Genomic DNA, 19482 nt, shown 5'->3' with positions numbered 1-19482 from the left:
TAGGCTAGATGTCAAACAGCTAAAAGCATCCCAAAGGGGTAGCAAAAGTTAGTAATTTTTTAGCTGGACTTTTTGTACGGGATTGAGGGAGAGGCAATGAATCCAGTTTGTTCCAACCTGATTAACCTATACTTATAATTTATATTTGAGATCCTCTTTACTATCACTTTACAGAACACCTTTGAAAGAGTATTTATAAGAGTTATACATCTATAGTTTTCAAGTCTCGTCCCTCTTAATCTCCTTATCGCACAATTTTTCAACCAAGTCTTTCCGTTTCTTTAATATAGGTATTTAAAATCTCTTGTTTATATTTCCATCATTTACAACATGGTCAGGCCTCTTGGCTTTTGTATTAATTTTACCTTATTTCATCTCATTACTCATTACCTCTCTTTCGGTCAACTTTTCAAAGTGTTTTCTGCATACTTCCAGTTTATCTTTAGCATTCGATACTAATTCACCTTCCTCATTGCTTAATGGGCTATTTCTCGTCCCTGTCTTATTCATTCCTGATATCATCCTAATCTACTTCCATTGTGCTTTATAATCTCTACTTTGTAATACATCAATACCATGCTTTACAAATTTATTATATTGTCTAATCTTTATTATCTTGACTGCTGTCCTTATTTCCTTCTTGACCTCTTTCACCTTATTAAAGTCCTCTTCTCTCATTCTCTTTATAATTAAATAGTTAAATTTTCTAAACGACTTTCTGTTTTCGTATTTCCCACTTTCAGTAATCACCTTATGTTTAATTAATATCCCCTTAATCTCACTCTAGAACTTCATTATTTTCATTAGTATCATCTCTGCTTTCTCTCAAACTCCTATAGTCTCTATTTAGTAGCTCATACTGTACCTTGCTATCTTTTAATTTTTCTCTGTTTATTTTAGTCGTATATTTGATTATATTGCTTTCAGATACTTTCCATTCTAAGTCTACTAGTATTGGGTAATGGTCCAAAATATTGGCAGCATGCTTGTCATAAGACGTGTTTTCAAAATTCAGTGCTGTTGAGCTAAACCCATTCTGCCATCTAACGTTGAGTGGTGAAGTCTTGTGATGCGGAGAACTGTTTGAGACTCGCTGTAGAAGTAAAGCGTCGTCACGAGTCTGTGCATAACGAATCAAGCATGGAGCCAACACTAACAGTCGATGCAATAAAGCACACGAGAAGATTTGACGGAACTCTATTTCAAAATTGGAAGCATTCAATGGAACTAATGTTCGAATTCAAGGATCTGAAAGATTTGATTGAAGTAAGTCACTTATAGCTTATTTCAAGAATAAATGCGAACAAATTTTCTTATATACAATCTAACAATTTCACAATGCAAGGTATCGAACCCATTCCAGAAGAGAAATTTTAGGGTGAAGGAGATGAAGCTGTGTGTGTGAATTTTGAAGCAATAGATTCATGGAAGAAAAGAAACTGCTATGCAATGATGCTGATATTCAATGGAAACGATGAGACAAGACAGAAAGCACTCTTCAACTGCAAATCCTCGCACGAAATGTGGAGTAGATTGAACACTCAATATCTACAAAGAGCTGCTGATAACAAGCACTTACTTCATGGAGAATTCATCAACCTCAGGTATGTAGACATATGATCAACATATGTGTGAGTTACGTCTCATAACCGTCACGTCAATCCCATGCAGCTATGTAAACGGTGAAGACATCATGATCCATGTGACGGCACTAGAGTCCATGGCATCACAACTGAATGATCTTGGGGTAAATGTCAGCGACCAGGACGTGATGACTAAAATACTGTGCAGCCTTCCATCAAGATTCGACCACCTAGTGTCATCTTGGGACAGTATGGCAGAAACAGACAAGACCCTAGACGCATTGAGGGCGCGACTAGTCACAGAAGAAAGAAAAATAAGTCAAAGAATTGCACAAGGACAGACCCCTAATGCTGGAACAAGTCAAGCATCAACATCTGGTGGAAATAACGCCTTCTTTGGGCAAGCAGGACAAGAGCCGAATGGACGTGCACTCAGGAACAGTGGTGGTTTTGGACGTGGTCGTCGACCAAACATGTACCAAACAAATGTAAGACAAACATAAACTTTATATTATGAATGATCACCACAATACCCAGGGGACCAAGGGAGAACGAAAGAACAGATTGCACGAGACAGTGCGTACTGCACCTACTGCAAGAAGAGCCGACATTATGCGTTTGAATGTAGAACACCAATATCAGATGAAGGTGAAAAGCAAGCAAATTGAATGAAGAGAGCAAATGTTGCGAACGCCAACCCCAATGGTACGCTGGAAGGGAGAGATGACTTCAGCTTTGTCTCAACATCTTGTCTGAGTGCATGTGAACCAAACGTCGTCTACCTGGACTCTGGGTGCACTCAGCACATGTCTGACCAAAAGCAGTGCTTCACCAACCTACATCACATCGAGCCAGGAACGTGGTCCGTCGGGGGAATCGGCGGAAAGAAGATGTTTGCTCACGGGATAGGTGACATTAAAGTGGAAATGATCTCCAATGGAGAAGAACAAACTGGAATCATTAAAGACGCTCTCTATGTTCCCAACTTAAAATGTAAATCTGATATCGGTAGCCTGCATCACTGAGAATGGTTATCAAGTACTATTTGTCGACAACATGGCACATATATCCAAGAATGGGAAGACAATTCTTTCGGGATTGTGATTCGGAAAAACGCTGTATTGACTCGATTTATCTGCCCAACCACGACCAGTGCAAAGCATGATGGTGAGCTCTAACAGTGCCACGATCAATGTGTGGCATAAGAGATTCGCACACGTGAATGAAGAAATCTTCAAGAGGATGGCGAATGGAGAAGGAGTCACAGGAATGGAAGTAACTAAAGATAGCAAGAAACATCTGGATTACTGCCATGGTTGCAACTTAGGAAAGATGCATAAGCTCCCATTTGAAACCAGCAAAAGCATCACCAACCAAGTGGGAGAGCTGATACACTCAGACGTGGTAGGCCCAATGCAAGTGGCGTCACCTAATGCTAATGAAGCACGCTACTACATTCTTCTCAAAGATGATTTTAGCCGCTACAAAACAGTGTACTTCATGAAACAAAAATCGGAGGCGATAGACTGTATCAAGCTGTTCACGAAGAAGATCCAATGTGAAACTGGAAAGAAAGTCAAAATATTGAGATCGGACAACGGTGGTGAGTTCACCGGGAACGAACTTAAAAGCTGTCTGTCAGAACAAGGCATAATCCAGCAGACAAGTGCTGCTCACACACCTGAACAAAACGGAAAAGCTGAAAGAGATCATCGAACGACTGTTGAAGCGGCACGTAGCCTAATCGATGCAAGAAACCTATCATTCAATCTGTGGGCAGAAGCAGTTAACTACTCAGTTTATACCCTTAACAGTACGTTTTCAAAAAGGAGAAGCTGCACCCCTTACGAATTATGGCATGGAAAGAAACCCAATGTTGCTAATCTTCGAATCTTCGGATCAACAGCATACGTATTTGTACCAGAAGGAAAAAGACAAAAATTGGATGCTAAAGCAATCAAAGAAATATATGTTGGTGAATGTGAGAATCAGAAAGCCAGTCGGATCTTCGTAGCATCAACAGGAAAGATGCACATCAGCAGACACATTAAAGTGTACGAGAATACGAACCATTCAGAACCAGAAGAGTTGACCAATCTCGAGTCGCCAGTCATCACTGAAAATGAGAAAGTGACCAACAGTCCCAGAATCAACCAGTTACCACTGGCTGAAACGAAAACGAGGAAGACTGTTGAACCTACCAGAAAATCACTAAGAGGAAGGATTCCCCAAAAGAAGTGGGGAATGTATACAGACGACAGAATGGAGTGCTCGAGAATCATTCCTACTACTGCAATGGATTGTCAAGCTCCTGAGTTCATCTTTTACGAACCCAAAACAATCAAAGAAGCTATGGAATCATCAGAAGCAAAACTTTGGAAGATGGCTACAGATGACGAAATGTTATCTTACAATAAAAACAACACGTGGACAATCGTACCGTTGCCACCTGGACGTGTGTGCATTCCAATTGGATGGATTTTAGAATCAAGACAGGAAAAGATGGCCTACCGAAAAGAAGGAAGGCTCGTTTCTTTGCAAAAGGGTACCGTCAAACCAAAGGAATTGACTATCAAGAAACTTTCGCCCCAGTTGTCCGGTACGGTTCTCTCCGAGTGCTAATAGCAATTTCAGCTTCACACGACCTCGAATTAGCCCAACTAGACGTGAAAACAGCATTCCTCAATGGCGAAGTGGAAGAGGAAATATTCATCTCTCAACCAGAGGGATACATCGTTGCTGGACGTGAAAAAGAAGTGTGCCGGTTGAACAAAGCCCTTTACGGGATCAAACAAGCGTCCCGCATATGGAATCAAAAGCTGCATTCTTCACTTGTGGGATTTGGTCTTATCCAAAGCAATGCAGATCCATGCATTTACTATCGACTTGACAAAAACCATTTACTTATAATAGCAATTTGGGTAGATGACGGACTTGTAGCCGCAAGCGACACGGATACTATCAATAAGACAGTATGTTTTCTAAACAAAAACTTGGAAATTGACCACGGACCGGCGGATCATTTTGTTGGCCTAGTCATATCAAGAGACGGATAAAAAGAAGGATTTTCCTCGCTGCTCCACAGTATATCGACAAAATGCTGGCAAAATTCAACCTGAGCAACTGCCACCCCGTTTCACTACCAGCTGACAAAGGAGCCATGACCATATCAAAATCGATGTCACCTCAAGAGCAAGATGAAAAAGACATGATGTAACACATCCCTTACCGTGAAGCAGTGGGGAGCATCATGTACGTAGCCATCACGGTAAGACCCGACATAGCCTTCATTGCAGGACAACTAGCGAGATTCTGTGAAAACCCGGGACCAACCTATTGGAAAGCAGCAAAAAGGGTCCTAAAATACCTTGCTGGAACGCGAAACCATGGACTATGCTTCGACGGCAGGCACATTGACAAGAACCTCCTAATTTGATATTCAGATGCAGATTACGCCGGGGATAGCGACACTAGGTGATCGACCTCCGGATTTGTATTCGTTCTTAATGGTGCAGCTGTGACATGGGCGAGTCGACGGCAACCAATTGTCGCCCTGTCCACCATGGAGTCGGAGTATATTGCTGCGAGTGACTCGTCCAGAGAGGTGATATGGCTATGGCGCTTACTACATGAGTTGGGAATAGAGCAGACGAATCCAACTCCGCTTCTGTGTGACAACGAAAGTGCCATCTCACTAACAAGAAATCCGGAATCGCACAAAAGGTCAAAAAACATCGATGTACAGTATCTTTCAAAAAAATCCGAAAACGATTTTTTTCAAATAGCTTAATTTAATGTTAATTATTTTTTTTTTAACTTCCAAAATTTTACATAATGTGTAGAATGGATTACTTTACAAAGTTCATGTTTTAAAATTAAGCATAAAATGCCAAAATATTTTTTAAAAATAAAATTAGTGACGGAAGCATTCGGAACATCGATAAGATACACGCTACCATTTCATCAGGGAGCAGATATCCAAGAAGAATGTTGAAATTTCTTATGTGAACACAAAAGAACAACTTGCTGACGTTTTTACCAAAGCGATAGATGGAATCAGCCAAAAGAAAATCACGGCAAGACTTGGAATTGTGAAGGTGCCCGAAGAAGTAGTCTGAGTGGAAATGGAAGATTAAAAAGTGATCAAGAAGATGATGCATATTTTAATTAAGAAGAAAGATCAAATCATTTTTTTATTAAGTGGCTTAAAGTTCTGAAATCAATAATGTCTCAATTAGTCATTTGAAATTCAAGGCTAGTGTTGAATGAGGAGGAGTGTTGAGCTAAACCCATTCTGCCATCTAGCGTTGAGTGGTGAATTCTTGTGATGCGGAGAACTAGGATGACTGTTTAAGACTCACCCGCTGTAGAAGTAAAGCGTCGTTACGGGTCTGGCAAGAAGAAAGCGTCACCCCTACTAGTGCTCTGAAAATTAAATGTGTGTTCCCCTCTCAACTAGAATATACTTGTGTAAGTTGTCCGACTCTATCTCAGTACATCGAGATACGAGTCAATACACATACTCACACGTGAGATTATTTCCAATTTGTCATATTGATTCACTCTGTTATTCAACAAATGCATTGCTCAGTGCAAAGTCAAGAATTCTGCCACTTTCACCATCATTAACAGTCCTTGTTCCCCTCAATCCAGTCATGATTGACGCTTTAAACTTGACACGTTCAGTATATCCATCAGTTTTCTCTGATCATGATTTGAGTCCCCAATCAAAACTCAATTTTTTTAGACAACAGATGTTTCTTTATTTTCATCTTCATAAAATTCTGACCTCATCACTAATTGGTATATAAACAATGCTAATAAAGTGAGCTTTCCTTTTTCTGGATTGAACACAGATATAATCAATAAACACTCTTCTAATTCCTCGATCTTTACGTTATCTTTAAACTTACTGTTATATTCCACTAGAATTCAAAAATTTTCAAACGACTCTATCACTTCGTATCCATAGATAACAATCCTTCAACTCTCTGTTTTTATGGGTCTCCTGTACACATATAATATCAGGTCCCTTCAATTGTATACACTCATTCAATTCAATTATTTTATTGTCTATCCTATTTATATTCAGTGGCATTATTTTAGATATACCTGGTTCAAACGTAGCCCATTTCTCTATCCCATTTCCCTTGTCTATTACTTGTAGATTTCTATCTTTTGCAAACTTCCTGACACTTTTAATAGAATCTTATCCATTTATAATAATTTCTATATCATTCGCATTCATAATCCTGTTAGATTTTATTCCATATACCCAGCCAAGTTGTTCCACATCCTTTATGACTGACTTACATAACAACTCCATACTATACCTACACCTTATGATCAACATTTTATTTTCCCACCTCTACACCATCGCTATCCACTCTGATTATTTCCTCAGCCATGACACTGTCACTCACATCACTCACTATTAAGACATCATAAGTATCGGTATTAAAATCTTCATTACTTCTGTTAACATACTAAGACGAAAAAGGAGAGAAAATTATTCAAAAACTTCACACACCTTTTACCAATCCTTTTCTCTGCCTTAAACTCTATTTTACTTTTTCCCCTTACTTTTGAAGTGAAAATTATAACAGACAGATCAAACTTGACATTTATATAACATATAACCAAAAGGTATACAAAACCACTAAAACAACCAAATAGACAAAAAGTAGAGATTTCTCTCATGAAATTGTATGCTACACACACCCAAATAGCTTTTTTAGCTTCCAAGTTAGTCCAAAAGATTTTAGACAAGTAAGTAGAGTCAAAAGACTCACAAGCGAAGGAAAATACCAGGAGGCATTTCAAACCAAAAGTGGCACAATCATTATAGCTTACTGCCAAAGTGAAGATTCTATTCCACATCTTCCAAAATAGGGAGAGAAAATCCCAACTACTGCTCCAGACATATGCTTACAAAAAGGAATCATCAAAACGGGGTAATAGCGACAACATTGAGATGCTATCAACTGGTGATTATGGCTGAGACCATAATCGATTGGTCTCTTTGCCCTTTTACGGTTTTGGTACACTCTTGTACCTTTAGTAGGTTTATCATTTGTATATACCTGAATGCCTTTTTCCAAAAGCATTTTTTTTAATACACTAGGTATTTCATTCCAATCACCTGCCAGAAGACAGTTGGATTTATTTGAGTATTTATTTATACAATCAACTACTCACATAGTGGTCTCCTTCATCTTTATTGGATTTGGAGAACTATAGACATTTCCAGCTAATATATTGGAATGTATACCTTTTATTGAACATATAATAATATCATCATATGACTCTATTACATTACATGATAATCTCGAGTCTTTTCTAAAGCCCATTACTAGGCCTAAACCAGTACCTGAGTCAGGTACTTCATGTACAAAATATCCATTTATATGAATTCTCTTGTACGTGACTAATTTCTCTGTCTCTTGTAAGCAGATTATATCTGATTTACGTTACTGAAGTAGTAAAATTAGATCATTGTATTTGCTCCTAATACCATTGATATTCAATGTAATTACTGAGCTTATTAATAGGTTTTCACCTTTATTTGAAGCTGACTCTAGATCAGGTCTTATATTAAGAGAATGATCTCTATATTTAGCTTCAAATTTCTTAGCTAATAATTGCATACCACGGCTAATAGTATTATTGGATATTTCTTTCGAAATGCTTATCCTCTTATATTTAAATAGAGGTTTCTCTATTCTCTTTATGTTATATTTTCCAGTAGGTTTAAATAATTTATTTAAGGTTTACAGATAGATTGTCATTATTGTTGAGTCTCTTCAGGTTTCGCCTCCTAGATGTCTCCGCAATCCTACTCACAAGTGCATCAACTTCGTTGTGACCATCTTCCTCTTCGAGACCTCGTCTCCTATCGAAAGAAATGCTCTCAAAAGTCTTCTTCAGCACTATTGATTGGATGTATGCTTCGGTATTAGGTTGAATCCCGATTTCAATTCTGTGTTTCTTGTGGTATTTCGTAACCAAACCCTCCCATGTCATAACATATGGTATAATTTTCACTTTGCATTTGTAAGAAAGAGCTAACTCATTGGCTATTAAATCGTAATTCCTCCTTTTTTCCAGTAAAAAAATTATTTTAGCATAAAGATGAACTTCTTTAGCTTTTAATGTCCTGGATCTATTCAAGATAAAATGTTTGAATTCATTAAATGGATTCTTTGTATTATTAATTGTTTGATTTTTAACCTCACTATCAAAGATTTGTTTAACGTTATCACCACTATCAACTTTATTTAAAAAATTGTTATTTTCAACTTAAGAATTTTCTTCTTTAAGCGAAGAATCGCCATTTTTAGAGGCTTTTAAATTGTTATCAGATAAAGCCTCAAAATGAAAAGAATAGTTTTTATTTAATATAGAACCCATCACAATATAGTCCTTTTCGTTAGAATAATTCAAGGTTTTGTCCCAGATTCTGTCTCTGGGATTACTTTTGAATCAAGAGTGTAGGGGAGACCGGGGCGAAATGGAACAGGGGGTTAAGTTGAACAGAGGGCTTTTATAGTGAAAAACTCGTTAGAAAAATTTAATTTCTTTAGGGTATATGGGAAATGGTGTTTTTTAACCTGGGGATAAATTTTATTGAAGTAGTTGAAATAATTGGTAAGTTATTATCGAAAAGGTAAAATCACTGGTGTGGATGATTAGGATAACTTTTTAATATTTCTAGTTTCTAAGCATGGTTTTTCAATTAAAACTAAAGTAAGATAGCCATTTTAAAGATTTTTCTTTTTTCTATTTTATGGCGTAAAAAAAAAATTAATTGCTCACTTGTACACCGAGAAAATGTTACTTTTTATGTAACAACTTTTACGGCGTTAAAGTGAACACATTTTTTGGGGTTAAATGGTTTGAAATTGAAATTGAAAAAAATATTGAAATTTAAGCCCTCCTTCTTTCTTGAACATAAGCGGCGGAACAGTGGCAAAAACAAATGACTAGCGGCATTAGGTGGGATTAAGTAAGAACAACCAGAAAACAGCAAAAAAAAATTGAAGAAAAAATAGTCCCACTTTTAAACAATAATTACTCAAGAATAATTTAATTTTTTTTTACAAAAATTGTAACAATCTTGAAGATAAATGAATATTCTATTTTTCCATTGTTTTTGCATTAAATTTTATTCAGCCGTTGCTGAGAAAAATTGCGTTCAATTTTACCCCGGGGTTTGTTTCGTTTTACCCCGTCTTTTTTCGGTCGAGTTCAGACCGAGTGAAAAAAAAACTTACTTTTGTTTCTTAAATATCTCGTTTATTTTTCAATTTCAACATACAAAAAAAAATAGGTGGGTAGCCAAGATGTAACTTAACAATACAGAACAATCAGAAATTTTAAAATGCATCTATTTTGTCAGATATCTTAACAAAGACGGAAGACAAAAAAAGTTGTTCCATTTCGCCCCGGTCTCCCCTACTCAGATGGGGTGAGTTATTCATTTCTTGCCAATGTGGCTAGGATCTTTGTAGTTGCTTTTTGAAGAGCCTATTTTTGCTGTTTCCAGTACCTTATTGCATAATGCTAATAAGTAAAAATTTTGTTTCCATCATCATACTATTCCAGGGTATAATACCACTAGCTTCTTGATTAGTCTTTTCGAATAAGTATTATTGAAGTCCCATTTCAGTCACAAGACATGAATAACCTTCGGTATCTTGTACCTTGGTTAAACCACAGAAGTCTTTCGAGTCCACCTCGAAGACATGGTGAATAACTTGCTTAATATCACTGAAGCTCGAGAAGAAGTTCTTTGTCCCAATATGGACAAAGATAACTTTGCTGGCAGCATTTGGCGTTTTTAGACACTTAATTCGCTAACCTCTGACCTCTGTGGTTTATATTCCTTTGGTCTTAGAGTTCTTGGCTTGGCTGTGTTTGGCCATAGGCCTCTGGGAAGTGATTATTGTTATAGATAAGAGCTCTGCAGTATCATAAACCAAGTCTGCAATCTTTCAGAGATTATTTTTCTTTCCTCATTATTTTCGCTCATTAATAAGCGTCTTATTATTTCAAAAATTTCTGTGATAATTTACTTTTAGACCAATTTTTCACATTAAATTTAAAGAAATTCATAGCACTGGCAATGTCAATGCATTTTATCTTTGTGTGTGTTCCAGACTGTGACGGACAGCCCGATTCTCCCCGCCGGGTCAGATGGGGCTTCCGCAAAATGATCCCCGCCATCGTCCCTTATCTTGCCCCCTAATACCTCCCTTATACCTCAGGCCCGTATTCCACAATCCTTTTCTTGTTTAATCATTTGTTTTCTCGCGACACAGTTTATTGTATCTCGCCTTGCTGGCAACTTGGCGAAAGTCACTCTCTGTCTTGTCGACAATAAAAACTCTTGAAGCGATTTAGTGGCGAATTTATCTTTTCATTTAAACTCTAAAACTCTAGCGACGCACATTTGTTGCATCGACCTTGCATTCGAACTCGAATCTAAATCGTGAAAATCTGATGCACACCTGGTGCATTTGAAAGAAAATCGGAGCTTCTCGTGGCGTCCCTCGTGCAGTTTCCCGAATTTGCCCCCCAGTCCGCAAACTGTTATCCGAGTAAACTCGTGGCATCTTATCGTTCTTTTGCGTTTCTGGTAAGCAAATAGTATTCCCGATTATTCCTTTTTGTATCGACACCTTTTTAAGGTGCTCCCGATTGTCATAGTATTTGTAACACGACGGCGTTGACGCTTCCCGTAACGCGTTCGGTAGTCATTCGTCAAGTATTACACCTGTTTAATTATTCCCTGTTGTAAAATTGCGATAGGCGTAGTTAAACTATTTGATTATCTAGACAGTCCAAATAAATAAGGGAGAAATATTTTTCAGAAAAATTTGTTTAAAAAAAAAAACCATTCGCGCTTGTTCATTGATAGGCCCTGTAATTATCCCGTGTGCATATTTGTCCCTGAGTAGCTAACAGTAGACATTTTTTTGCCTCGTGTAGAAAACCAGACAGGCCGCTCGTGTCCAGCACGAAACTTTTCCCCACACCCCGCGCGTGTCTCTTTGTAGTCGCGTATCGAAGCGCGCGTGTCTAGCAATTTTGCTCTCTCTCCCGTCTTTTTCTTTTCTTTATTCATCGCTGTGCATTACACATTCTCGTCCTTTTTTCTTTAATCGAGCGGCCACAGGGCCTATTGTACAAAACTGCCGCGCAATCGTAACAGTCCAATCAGTAGGGCCGTCCAAGCCGCCGGGCACGAAGCGAGAAGGAACGAAAAGCGAGAAGCCCAGATTGCAGAGCGTAGAGAAGTGGAAGCTCGTTTTTTGGCGGAAAACCAACAAGAAGCCAGAGACGCAGCCGAAAGAAAGAAAGCAGCAATTGAAGAAGCGAAAAGAATTTGGCGTCAACTGATAGCCGAGAAAAAGAAGAAGACCCCAGTTCAGCCCAGCAGTAGTCAACAGCTGGCCATAGATCCAAACTCTCGCGATCAGGAAGACGAATTTATTCTTCAAATCAGCGAAGAGGTCCCCGAGCAATAAATTTCGCGTCTCTATATCTGCCAAGTCGGTGTAGTCCTAGGGTGCTTGGTCCTAGGCCGCAAGGTCCATTGGTCCAGTGCTTGGTTGGTCTCGCTACTAGGTAGTCGGCATAAATAGTCCTAGGGTGCTTGGTCCTAAGTCGCAAGGCTCATTGGTCCAGCGCTTGGTTGGTCTTTTATTCGCCCATCATTCATTATTATTCCGAAGATCTTTTCATCTCATCATGGCGGAAGCACCAAGCAGGCCGCCAAGTCGCAACGCGGATAATCAGACCGAGCATCACGAAGATTTCCCGCCATTGTTTGAAGCTAGAACGAGGAAGCAACTTAGGTCGAATGAAAAAAGAAGGCTGACGAATCTCACAAAAAGGATCAAAAAACACATGGCAGAAGGCGGTAGCAGAACAGAAGTGAAGTTCTTAAGAAAAGAGCTGGCCACCCAGCTGGAAGAATGCACAAGAGCCCACAATTTGTATCGCCAGTCGAACGACCTAGATCATGTACCATCCGAGGACTGGATCATCCAGCTGGAAAACGTCACCGCAACCTATTATGGACGTATCGACGAGTACATCCGCACGGTCAATCGACCACCTTCAGCCGTGCCCAGCAATCCATCCGATCGAAGCAGGCAAAGCATCCGGAGCAACACGACGTGGCTCGACCCAAACCATCCTAGAGCCTTTCAGCAACCAGAAAATCCCTTCGACGACCAAGGCTCAGCTTCAATCAGTGAAATACGCGATTTGCCGTCCGAGATGGAAGAATACGAGAATGATTTAAGACAGCGGCTGGATGACGAAAGATTGGCGAGAGAAGATTTAGAAAGAAGATTGCAACAGCTACAGACAGACATGGCAGCGAAAGAAAAAGCCGGTCCTGAAAAAGAAGACAATGCCGCCACCGCAGCATTGACAGAAGAATTACAAAACCTCCGGCTACAGATGAATCAATGGAAGCAGACCCAGGATGCAGAAATGGCAAACCGCATCAAGCTGGAAAAGTCCTTACGGGGCGACATCGAAAAACAAAAAAGAGAACTGGAAGAAGAAAAACTCGCCCGTCAGACTGAAAAGTATCGGTACGAACGGGAAAAAGAAAGCGACTGGGACAAATTTAGGTCCGCCGTCGACGAGCGCTTTGCGCAACATAATGAGGCGACATCCACCAACAAAGAAGCGCACAACACGGAATCACATAGACAGCACCAAGGAGCAAGACCCAAGAAACCACCAGCCTCCGCGGGCAACCGAGGTTCCGGTCCGCCACCTTACACGGAAGATGACGTTTCAATCGGCGCGGAATCAGTACAGTCGTATCAGGCGCCTCATCAAGACAAAGATAGCGATGCAAACAATTGGTCGTTCAATCTCAATGGCAAAGAGGATCGACAACCGCCAGGAATTCATGGATCGGCGCATTCCGTCTTTCGTCTTCCGAAGATGGACCTCAAGCCGTTTGACGGCGACCCGAAGAATTGGCAAGACTTTATCGCCATTTTTCGTGATTTGGTTCATGATAATTCCAGTCTGACAACGACTCAAAAAATGGCCATTCTCAAGCGCTGTCTGACCAGCGAAATACGAGACGGACTTGGTGATTCGTTAAGCAGTCCGGCTTTGTACCAAGAGGCATTGCAAGAGCTGGAATCAACATACGGACATCCCCAGATCGTGTCGAGGACGTACATTCAGTCCCTAATTCAGCTCCAGCGAGTAAGCGCGAATGATTACAAGGCGTTATTGAAATTTTCGCAAGCTGTAAATGGAGCAGTAGCCTCGCTGAGAAGCGGCGGCTACCAACACGAATTAAAATCATCCGGCCTTTTGGACATCATCGTAACCAAGCTCCCTTCCGAGGTACAAAGCAGGTGGGGGAGACAAATCGTGAAGAATCACCCTGTCAGTCAAACACTCCAAGACTTTGCTACCTGGTTCAGCAAGTTCGTCAAAGGCGAAATGATGGCAAAGCATAGTCAGATTTCTCTGACACCAATCACGCCAGCAAAACCGAAAAGCGGATCAAAACCGGGCCGGCAGCCCGACAACAAATCCGGATTTTTACCGACTATAAACGCAGTCACGCATTCAGCGACCTCCGGCGGATCATCATCGTCAAAATCGAAGACGGCGCAGCAAGCGGAGGCGCCTCCAAAGAAGCTTATTTGCCTCCTATGCAAAGGCGATCACCGCCTGGGACAGTGCAAGACTTTCGTTGAAATGTCGCTCGAAGAAAGAATAAAAATCATCAAAGAAAATGGATGCTGTCTCCGATGCTTAAGCAAAGGACACATGAGCAAGGACTGCACAAGCCGGAAGAAATGCATCATCAACAATTGCGGTCAACCGCATCACTCATTGTTACATGACGCTCCGCGCTTGACCCCAACCGAACCAAAATCAATCCTAAAACCAGAGAAGACAGTCACGCTACCCTTGAATGTGGCGACAGTCTCCGTCGACGACGACGAATCATGCACGGTGATGCAAATAGTACCTGTCACCCTCGAAGCGGACGGAAAAACATTGGAAACGTTTGGATTCCTCGATCCAGGAAGCCAAACGACTTTGATTTTAGATCGCGCTTCAGAACAGCTCGACCTCGACGGCGATGAAGAAATGACAAAGCTAGGAACGTTCCATGGAGACGACCCGATCATCAAAATGAAGAAAGTTAAGTTCAACATCCAACCAAGAGACGGAAGCCGATCGTTTCCTGTGAAAAAGGCGTTTTCTGTTCCCAAGCTTAACATCAACGCCCAGCAGATTGAATGGCCAGTCACAAAACGTGAATGGGGCTATCTTCAAGACGTGGACCTGCCGCATATCGACACCAACAACGTGACAATCCTCATAGGCAGAGACGTTATGCGCGTCCATGATGTACTGGAGCATCGCAGTCCACCCGACGGAACCGAAGCGCCAGACGGAATCTTAACTCATTTTGGATGGAGCATCGCAGGTCCCGTCCCAGAGTCACTGCTGAAGCGACAAACTTATCGGCCCATGTCAGTTATGCACATTTCACGTCAACAATCCGACGAGTTCTTAAATGAAGCTGTCCAGCGGTTCTGGAGAACGGAATCGTACGGCGTCGGACTTTCTTCTCATCAAAACCTACCACCCGATGATCAAAAAGCGCTTCGCATTCTCCAAGATACCATCCGGCACACTGGCGAGCGCTACGAAGTCGGATTGATGTTAAAGAATCCGGAATTAAATCTTCCGAACAACGCTGAAGTCGCCTTCCGTCATTTCGCGTCATTGGAGCGCCGCTTTAAAAAGGATCCGGCGTTTGCTAAGAGTTATGCGGCCGTCGTCAACGAGTACATCGCAGCCGGCCATGCAAAACTAGTCGACCCCAACTCTCCTTTCACTCGCGGCCATGTATGGTATCTGCCGCACCATGGAGTCACAGCGGCAAGCAAGCCCGGAAAAGTTCGGGTAGTTTTCAATCCGTCAGCGCGCTTCCGCGGCACATCATTAAATGAAGAGCTGTACAAGGGTCCGGATTTACTTACTTCTCTCATCGGAGTATTATTGCGCTTTCGGTTGCACCCATGTGCAATTTCTGGCGACATTCAGAAAATGTATCATCAGGTACAAGTGCCGGAACATCAACAATCATTATTGCGATTTATCTGGAGAGAACCAGGCAGCACGGAAGACCCACAAACATTTCAGATGACCGTTCACGTCTTCGGAGCTGTCTCCTCACCGACAAGCTGCATTTATGCTCTGCGACGGACCGCCGAAGACTTTGGACCCCAATACCCAGGAGCCGCTGAGAAAGTATTGAAGAATATCTACGTAGATAATTATCTGGATTCAGCCGATACGGAAGCTGAAGCCATCGCCCAGCGCCAGGAAGTAACTGATCTTCTCAAGCACGGAGGATTCAATATGGTGCAATGGATGTCATCGTCCCGTCCCGTGTTGGCCTCTGTCAATCAGGCTGATCGAGCAAGAGCGCTGGATATCACCACCGATCCTTTGCCCGTCGAGCGCACTCTCGGAATTCTTTGGGATTGCCAGCACGACGCCTTTATGTTTAACTCCAACACCCGACTCGATGTCAAAACGAAGAGGCAAGTCCTGCAAGAGATTGCCTCGATCTTCGATCCATTAGGATTTCTTGTTCCAATCGTGATGGTGGCAAAAATCTTGATGCAAGATATCTGGCGATCCGGAGTCGAATGGGACGATCAGCTCCCACAGGCCCTTCTCGATGTTAGGAAGCGGTGGGTCGCTGACCTTCCCGCCATCTCAACCCTGAAGATTCCCCGATGCTTTCGTCGATCGACCCTGCCGTCGGAATATCAACTGCACGTCTTCACGGATGCCTCAGAATTAGGATTTGCCGCTTGCGTATTTCTTCGCGCGTCGTACAGCGAATCCCATGTTGGCCTCACTCTGATTATGGCAAAATCAAGAGTCGCTCCTCTCCGCCAACTGTCAATTCCGCGGCTGGAACTTCAAGGCGCAGTTCTCGGCGCCCAATTATGTGCCACCGTCATCAAGGATCTTGGCCCGATCGCATCCGCCGTTTATTATTGGTGCGATTCACAGACAGTGCTACAATGGATACACTCGAAAACGTGTAAATACCACGCCTTTGTCGCCCATCGAGTGACAGACATTCTGGATAAAAGTGAAGCGACTCAATGGCGTCACATCCCCGGTGAGCTTAATCCCGCCGACGACGGATCCCGAGGTGTGTCCGCTGCCTTCTTCACCACTCAACATCGCTGGTTTCGCGGCCCTGATTTTTTATTAATGCCTGAAACGGCCTGGCCGCCACCGACGAACATTGCCGAGCCGGCGAATGACGACCCGGAAGTTTCACCCGCCAAATGGATTGGTTCTATTCGAGTTCCGACGCCTCATCCCATTTTCGAGTTGATTCAACGTTCTTCCGACTTCATCAAAATCAAAAGGATCGTCGCCTGGCAGCTGCGCTTCCTTCGGAATCATTCTCTTTCGCTGAAAAAGTGTGTCATCCCGTTATCTCGATGGCTCACAGCTCCGGAATTGCGTGATGCCCAAACATTATTGATTCGGGTCGATCAGGAACATCATTTTGCCGTAGAGATTCGTTTTTTTACGCAAAGGAAAACCCGTGCCAGTCACATCCAAGCTGGCCACGTTGACCCCCTTTATAGATGCGTCCGGAATCATCCGGGTAGGTGGCCGGATTCAACATGCTTGTCTCCCTGAAGACACAAAACATCCCATCGTCTTGTCTTCCGACAGCCAGCTGGCGACGATGATCATTCTCGACCTCCACCATCGACTGACTCACGCAAAAACGGAGCGTTTGTTACATAACCTCCGGGCGACGTATCATGTTCTGCAGCCGCGGGCCACCATCAAGAGAGTGATTCGTCCCTGCTTCGATTGCAAGCGACGCGACAGCCAACCGGTGTGTCCACTCATGGGTCCGTTGCCGGCCAGCAGAATTAAAACACACCAGTGGCCGTTTTCTCACGTCGGAATCGACTACTTCGGTCCGTTGTACGTCTCCATGCTCCGACGGACTCTGAAGCGGTACGGAGTCATGTTTACTTGCCTGGATTGTCGAGCCGTCCACCTTGAACTGGCTGATTCCATGGACCTCGATTCGTTCATGATGGCGTTTTCCCGTTTTACAGACCGCCGTGGAGTTCCTCTTGTCTGTTACAGCGATAACGGAACCAATCTAGTGGCTGGCGAACAAGAGATCCGGGATGCGATCGCTCAATGGAATCCGGAAGCGTTGGCAAAAAATATGGCTGATCGAAACATCGAATGGCGATTTAGCCCTCCCGCTTCGCCTCATTTCGGCGGGTCATGGGAGCGGATGATCAAGTCCGCCAAGCTCGCCATGCGAATTGTATTAAAGGAGCGAGTCGTCACTCAAGAGGTGCTGTCTACCGTCATGACCGGTGTCGAAGCTTTGCTGAACGCCCGTCCATTGACCCCGGTGAGCAGCGATCCAACCGAAGTCGACGCTCTTACCCCTAATCATTTTCTTCATGGACGGCCAAACATTCAACTGCACTCTGACTTCGACGCTCAACCGCAGTTGCTCAGCAAGCGGCGGTGGATGGACGCGCAGGAGATCGTCAACCACGTCTGGAATCGCTGGATGCGCGAGTACCTCCCGTCTCTAATCGAACGGACAAAATGGCTCCGCCCACGGCGAAACCTAGCTGTCGGAGATGTCGTCCTCATGGAAATGCCCAACCCGAAGAGAAGCACTTGGCCAATCGGTCGAATTGTTCGTGTAGAAGCTGGTGCCGATGGAGCTGTCCGGTCCGCCGAAGTAGAAGTCACTCGCGCTGTACCTGGCAAAAAGGGCCGAAAAACTCTTTCCGACATCAAGTCGAAAACGACCCGCTACATCCGTTCAGCACACAAACTTTGTTTACTCGAGGCGGATGATCCAGAAGATGTTTTCACCACTGAAAACAGGGCCGGCAATGTGACGGACAGCCCGATTCTCCCCGCCGGGTCAGATGGGGCTTCCGCAAAATGATCCCCGCCATCGTCCCTTATCTTGCCCCCTAATACCTCCCTTATACCTCAGGCCCGTATTCCACAATCCTTTTCTTGTTTAATCATTTGTTTTCTCGCGACACAGTTTATTGTATCTCGCCTTGCTGGCAACTTGGCGAAAGTCACTCTCTGTCTTGTCGACAATAAAAACTCTTGAAGCGATTTAGTGGCGAATTTATCTTTTCATTTAAACTCTAAAACTCTAGCGACGCGCATTTAGTGCCGCCGCACACAGACGCTATATTTGACTGCTTATCTAAACTAGTCTTGGCGGGTGAAGCATCCATTAGGGGAGAGCGGGGTTGGATGGGACAAAAAAAATTAAAACTCACTTTAGCTCTATATACCTTTATATTTATGTAGTGTAGGGCATAAAAAATATACAGAATTAAAGGCAATTCTTTTAGATTTCTTCCCTTATTTTTAATTTTTTTTTTCATTGAGAATGAATGGTTTTATTTAACATTTTCTAATCGTCATAGGAAATTCTTTTTTCAAATTTCACGGGGTTGCTTGGGACAGATTAGAAAAATTAACTTTACGTGAGTTATGTATGGATAAAATGAATAAATAATTATATATTTACAATCTTGAAGATTGTTATCTTCAATGAATTTCCATTGAAATAAAATTAAAAATGTTGATCTTTTATCAAGATTTGACTTAGTAATAATCTGTAAACTTATTTTTAACTAAAACTGAATATTCCGCTAGAGGGGGTTGGCGTCCTTACACTAAGATGGTCAAAATTGTGTCCCTTACAGCCCCATCGCCGTTGTCCTAATCAACCCCTCATGAAGTAGCTTTACATTTATATTGACTACAGCTAAAATAA

General features: G+C 42.3%; 1 protein-coding gene across 1 annotated transcript; it reads left to right on the top strand.

Moving 5' to 3' along the window:
* Positions 1-12335: 12335 nt before the first annotated feature.
* LOC124202942 lies at positions 12336-18627 on the top strand. The gene is made up of 2 exons (XM_046599465.1): positions 12336-17145; positions 17222-18627. The coding sequence occupies exons 1-2, from the start codon at positions 12336-12338 to the stop codon at positions 18625-18627; spliced, it is 6216 nt and encodes a 2071-aa protein (XP_046455421.1).
* Positions 18628-19482: the final 855 nt, after the last annotated feature.

Source organism: Daphnia pulex, chromosome 9, assembly GCF_021134715.1.
Source record: "Daphnia pulex isolate KAP4 chromosome 9, ASM2113471v1".
Taxonomy (NCBI): Eukaryota; Metazoa; Arthropoda; class Branchiopoda; order Diplostraca; family Daphniidae; genus Daphnia; species Daphnia pulex.
Note: the sequence above shows the minus strand (reverse complement) of the source record. Positions and strands in the feature narration are given on the sequence as shown.